Raw genomic sequence first — 7579 nt, 5'->3', positions numbered from 1 at the left:
GAATCTATGTGAACGGCAAGTGTTTTTTTGGGGGGCCATGGCCACCCCTGGCCACCCCCTGGTGGCGCCACTGCCTTTGGCGTATTTTGGCAGATAATATTGTGGTGTGCGTCATGTGCTGATGAAGACATCATTTACAATGCGTAGGCCCTGCAACTGTTTGCATGCTAGCTTGCTTGCTTGAAATCCTACCTGGAGCGCGACGGCGCTCAGGAGCAGAAGGTGTCGTCGTTGACGTGGTGGGAGTATGGTGGAGTCCTGTTGTTTCCCGCTGGTTCCTCGGCTCCAGGGCAGCTGTGGCCTCCCTCAGCAGCTCTGGCACGGATGTCGCCATGCTGGATTTTCCCGCCTCTGAGAAAATGTCACAACCTGTGTTGATCCAGCGTCAAATATGCACCTTAACTTATCAGATGCATAGCACAGTCTAGGGACTGGCTTTTCTTTATCATTTTAATTTAGTCCTAGAATGAGCTGTCTCAAAGAAGAAAATGAAAAAGCAGTTTGGATGATTTATTATTGATTTTATTTATGAGTCAGAAAATGCAGTGGTATTCTGAAAATGAAAAAGCATTTCTGTTAAACCTTTTTATTGTGAATTACGGTACAGATTTGCTTCCATACCACTCTAGCATGAAATGTTCATATCATAGAGTCAATGCTTAAATGTTGGGGGGGGGCAAAACTTGATCTCACACAAGACTTCTGAAACAATGTCATTTGGACACAAACGCCCCCCGCGCCAACCGTCACGCACAGAGGTGGAGGCGTTATGATATAAGTGTTCTCCAGTCAAATTTGATGTTATCTTACTGCCAGATAAAGATGGAAACATGAACCAAGTTGCCACAACGATTCTGGCCAAGTCCAAAGCTCAGCCTGACTGAATTGCGGAGGGGAGTCTTTGAGTCCGTCTGTATGCCGGGTTAATTGCTGCTGAATGGTGTAAAATGATGACTCTGTATTGATGGCTGTGGGGATCTTTCCTTTGCCAGTTCGTTAGACGGGATTTTTTGCATTGAATTAAGTGTAATTTTTTTAGACCATGACTAATTTGCCAAAAAGGAGGAAACGCATGTTACAGTACATGACTGACAAGATCTTTTTCTTAAATTGCAACTGTATAGTTAAAATTAATGATAGTGCCTTTGAAAATAAACTCTTCTGCTCTGACAGCTTCGGGGACCAACTCCAAAAGATTAGGAGCAGCTGCTCTGTGACCTTTCAGTGTTTAGGCTGCAGTCTTCGAGGTTAGGAGCTAATTTTTACATGACAGGGTAATTGTAGAGTAGTTTTCTCATGTGATAAATCTGTCACGCTTGTCTTTATGTGATGAAAACGTCATATTATATATTTAATTTGTCTCCTCGCAGCAAATGCCAAACTTGTGTTCCAGTGAAGTGAACGCGCTGCTCAGCCGCTGCAACGAGGTTGATTTGTGAGCCCTGCGTCCAGCCTGCCGTGCCCACCCACATCGTCACTATGTCAAGACTGGATATTTAAGGCTGAGGGCTTAAGGACCCAAAAGGCTCTTGACTTAACCTCCTAAGACCTGGTTATTTCTTGTTGCTTTGGGCCCCCGTTTAGAAATGAGATATTATGATATAGACAACAAAATGTGTCATGTCAACATATGTGTTTGCCAGGGCCAGGAGGCTAAAAAATGAGCAAACAGAATGAAGAAAGCAATTCAACAGTCATTATTATTGTAAAGTTATGACAGGTTTAGTCACTTGTGGCTAAAATATAGGAAAAAGGAAGTGGCTATTAAGGACGAGTACAGTATATGTGAGATTTACATAGCGAACATTGCGGTCATGAGTTAGAGCAACATGTAGCCTCCTCAGGTTTCAGATGGGGGTGGCGAGCCTTTCCAGTGCAGATTAAGCAAGAACAAGTGGTGTCAACTTAAAAACCTTTTACATAACTTGAGGCTTCAGTGCGCTGATGTGAGAGGAGTCTCACTTAAAAACATCTAAAGGTTTCCAGGTGATGTGAGAAAGCCACAGTCTTTGTTGGAAGAGGCTGGGTGGCATAGACGGGTCGAGGGAAGTGTCACCACAGGGGATCACTGTGCAACTCATTCTGATGGTGGCTAATTATAATTCATCTTAATTTGGAAGCTTCTTCGGTTCCCTAAACTTAAACCCGCAGCAGAAATAACTGGTTGTAAACACACCACTTCAATCTGTAAGCTAATATTGAATTGTTTGGAATCAGTCCATCTGATAAGTTCGCTGTTCACCTATTTTGATCTCTGCCAGCACTTAAAACTCCCAACTTTGTTTTTTCTTTACTCCATTGTGTTAATGGTCATAATGGGATTTATAGGCAGCTCCTGGAATGAGAGGAACATTTGGTTTTTCCTATTTCAATGCACACTGACCCTGTCGATGTCTCAAAGGGGGACGCATTATGAAAAAATTATAATTCTCTATGCTTAAGAGCATGTATTTAGGTGCTTGAAGTGTCAATCAAACCAAAAACTTAGTTTGAGGCCCTCTGTGCTTGACAGCGAGGCGCTCTGACATCTCAAAATCAGATCTGATATAACTTCACTGACTGAGACTTGACATCGTGCTGCGTTTGACGTACCTCAGAAGTCAAGAGAAAAAAGTTTCAACACCCCACAGAAAAGAGCAGTTGTAGTCCAGTCGCTGACTCCACACTATAAAAGCAATGGCTTAAAGTGGAACTTTTGTCCCGTTTATGTTATGTTATTTTGAACAAAATAACACAGATATATATATCTATGTGTTCAAAATAACACATAGATATATCATAATACCACACGACATTGTCTGACCTTGTGAAAACAGGGCCCATTGACGTCCTTTTGGTGTGAATGATTGATAAGTGTTCACTCTAGAGCTCCCCTAAGAACTATTTACCCTCCAGGATAATTGTTTTCATGGCTAATGAACTCTAACTTTCCCCTCAGTCCCTTCCTCTGTGTTCTGTTTCCTTTTATGGACGCTACATCACTGTTGGTGTCTCGCAGAAGTGTTAAGTTTGGTAGTTTGTTCATGATACCTTTTTTGCATGTTAATCAAAGCTCCAGCTACCATCAAAAACCATGATATAAAATGACCTGTTGGAGCAAACTAAACAGCCAACTTCGTGGCCTGCACAGCATGAAAAAAAAGACATGAAGGTAATTATCGTACAGCTCAGTGGAAATGCTGATTCTGCTGCTAGTTTCCTGTTTCATCGCTTCAAGCAACACCTGTCATATGGTTTCACAATAATTTTGCACAGAAAACAAATACAGCTATCCTAAAATAATAATAATAATAATAATAATACATTTTATTTGTAGAGTACTTTTCATGTATAATCTCAAAGTGCTTACATAAACAAGGGAAAGTCAAAGAGTCAAGTAAAAGAGAGATAACATCTGGATCGTCATTTTCTATTAACGCAATGAACATGAAATTATGTAAATTAACTTACTTATTTGCATATCTGCAAATTGTCCTCAACAATGTTGTGGCAGGGTGGAGGAGCTGCAGCCACTCAGGCTGACGGGACACAGGTGTGTCCCATCAGCCTCTCCACCCTGCCAGCCTTGATAAGGAGGGCTGGGAGACTGCAGCTGAGTGAGACGGAGAAGCTGCTGATCGTGAGGTGCTTGTGCACTGTGTCCTGGGTGTGTTCTTAATAAAAGGGATTCTGCACTAATCTCCGTGTCCTCTCTATCCTGTCGGTCGGGCCCCGTAGCACTAGCCTGCTACACTGGCGCCCATCGTGGGGCCCGACGGGATGGAGAAGGGAGGCACGGAGCGGGCCCTGGACGCGCTCGCCCATGCCATGGCGGACCTGGCCGCCCTGCTCCGGGACCAGGGCGAGCAGCAGCTCAATGCGCTGGCAGTGCTGATGCCCGCGGAGCGACCCACCCCTGCGCCACGCTTGATGTACGCCGCAGCAGCGCAGGAGGGGCTGGCGGCGCCACAGCTGAGAGGCCAGGAGGCAGAAGCTGCGGGCCGCCAAGCGACGGCTCCCGAGACGGCGGGACCCCCGGAGCGGCCCACCCCAGCTCCACGCCTGAGGTTCGCCGCGGCAGTGCTGGCGGCGCTGCAGCCGACTGGCCGGGAGGCAGTGGCTGCAGGTCGCCAGGCGACGGCTCCTGAGACGGAGTCGGAGGCGGCTGCGGAGGTGGAGTCAGATGTGGAGGCGGAGGCGGCTGCCGAGTCGGAGGCGGCTGCGGAGGTGGAGTCAGAGGCGGAGTCAGAGGCGGACCAGCAGGGCGGCGTGACGGAGGAGGCGGTCCTGGACACACCAGCTCCAGAGCAGGGCTGTGCCGTGGAGGAGGCGGTCCCGGAGGCGGACCGGCAGCTGGCGCGGGGCCGCAGCACGGAGGAGGGGGTGGTCCTGGACGCACCGTCTGGCCCGAGGCCACCATGGGCCCGGCCCCGAGAGCAGCTTTCTCGGCGGTCGGCCAGACGCCGGGGGCGACCCCCCGACCGTTCCCGCTGCTCGGCCGGACGCCGGGGGCGACCCCCCGACGGTTCCCGCTGCTCGGCCCGGCGCCAAGGGCGGCCCCCCGACCGTTCCCGCTGGTCGGTGCTTGTGCACTGTGTCCTTGGTGTGTTCTTAATAAAAGGGAGTTTCTTCGATTTCTGGTTGTGTTTAGGGGGTTTTCTGTATTTTGACATCAAACAGAGTTCAAAACTTTAAGAAAAAAATTGATGCGTAAAGAGATGCACAGGGAGCACGTTCACACAGACTTTCAGAAGGTGATCCAAATGGGTTTTTGCACCAGGAAATATGCAGAGAATATAATTGAGAATATATTGGATTCTGAATCAGAATCCAATTTAAAATTTTATTACTTGCGTATAAAGCCCAAAATGGCTTAGCTCCACAATATTTGCAAGACCTGTACCTTTTGTTCCTAACAGATCTCCGTTCTCAGAATGCAGGTTTACTTGTAGTTCCTAGAGTATCTAAATGTAGATTTGGAGGGCGGGCGTTCTGCTATCAGGCACCATTACTATGGAACCAACTTCCAATCTGGGTTAAGGAGGCTGACACACCACCTCCACCTTTGAAACCAAACTTAAAACCTTTCTGTTTAGTAAAGCCTCTAGTTAGTGTAAACTTAGAGTCAGTAGTCATAGCTGCAGCTATAGAACGAGCTAGCTTCGTGGTAGATACGCTGCTATAGGCCTACGCTGCAGGGGGGCACCAACATGATCCACTGGGCGGTGCCCCTCACTCTTCTCTTCTCCTCTTCCCTTCTTCTCTTCTCCTCTTCCATTTTTTATTAATTATAAGTATCCCATAGCCATCATTGTTGTCCATCGTTCTTGTAGTGTGTTGTGCTGGTCTGCGCCCCCCCCCCCCTTTTCTCTTTTGTGTATGTTCGCAGGCTGGAACTTCAGGATCATCCCACTGCTGCTTCCGTCTGTGTAGATGTCTGCTATATGCTTGCTGACATGCTGGTCCATGCTGGTCCATGTTGGTCCATACTGGTCCATGTTTGTCCATGCTGGTCCATGTTTGTCCATGCTGGTCCATGTTTGTCCATGCTGGTCCATGCTGGTCCATGCTGGTCCATACTGGTCCATGTTTGTCCATGCTGGTCCATGTTTGTCCATGCTGGTCCATGTTGGTCCATACTGGTCCATGTTGGTCCATGCTGGTCCATACTGGTCCATGTTTGTCCATGCTGGTCCATGTTGGTCCATACTGGTCCATGCTGGTCCATGCTGGTCCATACTGGTCCATGTTTGTCCATGTTGGTCCATGCTGGTCCATGCTGGTCCACGTTGGTCCATGATGGTCCATGCTGGTCCATGCTGGTCCATGTTGGTCCATGTTGGTCCATACTGGTCCATGCTGGTCCATGCTGGTCCATACTGGTCCATGTTGGTCCATGTTGGTCCATGCTGGTCCACGTTGGTCCATGATGGTCCATGCTGGTCCATGCTGGTCCATGCTGGTCCATGCTGGTCCATGTTGGTCCATGCTGGTCCATGCTGGTCCATGCTGGTCCATGTTGGTCCATACTGGTCCATGCTGGTCCATGCTGGTCGATACTGGTCCATGTTGGTCCATGTTGGTCCATGCTGGTCCACGTTGGTCCATGCTGGTCCACGTTGGTCCATGATGGTCCATGCTGGTCCATGTTGGTCCATGTTGGTCCATGTTGGTCCATACTGGTCCATGTTGGTCCATGTTGGTCCATGCTGGTCCACGTTGGTCCATGATGGTCCATGCTGGTCCATGTTGGTCCATGTTGGTCCATGTTGGTCCATGCTGGTCCATGTTGGTCCATGCTGGTCCATGCTGGTCCATGTTGGTCCATGCTGGTCCATGTTGGTCCATGCTGGTCCATGCTGGTCCATGTTGGTCCATGTTGGTCCATGCTGGTCCATGTTGGTCCATGCTGGTCCATACTGGTCCATGCTGGTCCATACTGGTCCATGTTGGTCCATGTTGGTCATGCTGGTCCATGCTGGTCCATGCTGGTCCATGTTGGTCCATGCTGGTCTATGGTGGTCTATGGTGGTCCATGCTGGTCCATGCTGGTCCATGCTGGTCCATGCTAGTCCATGCTGGTCCATGCTGGTCCATGCTGGTCATGCTGGTCCATACTGGTCCATGCTGGTCCATGCTGGTCCATGCTGGTCCATGCTGGTCCATGCTGGTCATGCTGGTCCATGCTGGTCTATGGTGGTCCATGCTGGTCCATGCTGGTCCATGGTGGTCCATGCTGGTCCATGCTGGTCCATGGTGGTCCATGCTGGTCCATGCTGGTCCATGCTGGGCCATGCTGGTCCATGTTGGTCCATGTTGCTCCATGCTGGTCAATGCTGGTCCATGTTGGTCCATGCTGGTCCATACTGGTCCATGCTGGTCCATGTTGGACCATGCTGGTCCATACTGGTCCATGTTGGTCCATGCTGATCCATACTGGTCCATGTTGGTCCATGTTGGTCCATGCTGGTCCATGTTGGTCCATGTTGGTCCATGTTGGTCCATGTTGGTCCATGCTGGTCCATACTGGTCCATACTGGTCCATGATGGTCCATGATGGTCCATGCTGGTCCATGTTGGTCCATGCTGGTCCATACTGGTCCATACTGGTCCATGATGGTACATGTTGGTCCATGCTGGTCCATGCTGGTCCATGCTGGTCCATGTTGGTCCATGCTCTCTCACTCCATCTTCTTCTACTACATTATTTTCCAAGCAAAGAGCTTTTACATCCGTGTCCAGTTGCAATACAGCTCTGGGGATGAAGGAGGTCATAATTCACTATTTATAACTCCTGCTCACCCACATCAACTCCCTGGTTGCGTGCGTCACCTTAATTACAAAACAGCCAGCAGCAGGGGGTTTTGTTTTGGAAGATAATGACCAAAATTTAAGTTGTTCCATCAACATGAAAGACACTGTGCAGAGTATACATACGAGCTGTGCTTTGTGACGGCCTGAACTTTTCTTTGCAGAAAATGAAAACTGATCATGTTTCACAAGGTGATGGCTTGGAGCTCTAACCGGAAGCGTGGAGACTGGAACAGAGGAAGTGGTGTCTCCGGCCTGGGGGGGATGGACACGCCTGGCTAGCCGTGGC

General features: G+C 49.0%; 1 protein-coding gene across 1 annotated transcript; it reads right to left on the bottom strand.

Annotated features, from left to right (window-relative positions):
* Nucleotides 1-209: 209 nt before the first annotated feature.
* Nucleotides 210-6476, bottom strand: LOC133419094 (foot protein 1 variant 2-like). The gene is made up of 3 exons (XM_061708110.1): nucleotides 5436-6476; nucleotides 4131-4198; nucleotides 210-351 (listed from the first exon to the last, which is right to left on the bottom strand). The coding sequence occupies exons 1-3, from the start codon at nucleotides 6474-6476 to the stop codon at nucleotides 210-212; spliced, it is 1251 nt and encodes a 416-aa protein (XP_061564094.1).
* Between the last annotated feature and the right edge of the window lie 1103 nt (nucleotides 6477-7579).

The sequence above is a fragment of the Cololabis saira genome, chromosome 19, assembly GCF_033807715.1.
Source record: "Cololabis saira isolate AMF1-May2022 chromosome 19, fColSai1.1, whole genome shotgun sequence".
Lineage (NCBI taxonomy): Eukaryota > Metazoa > Chordata > Actinopteri > Beloniformes > Belonidae > Cololabis > Cololabis saira.
This window is presented reverse-complemented; position numbering and strand designations above follow the sequence as displayed.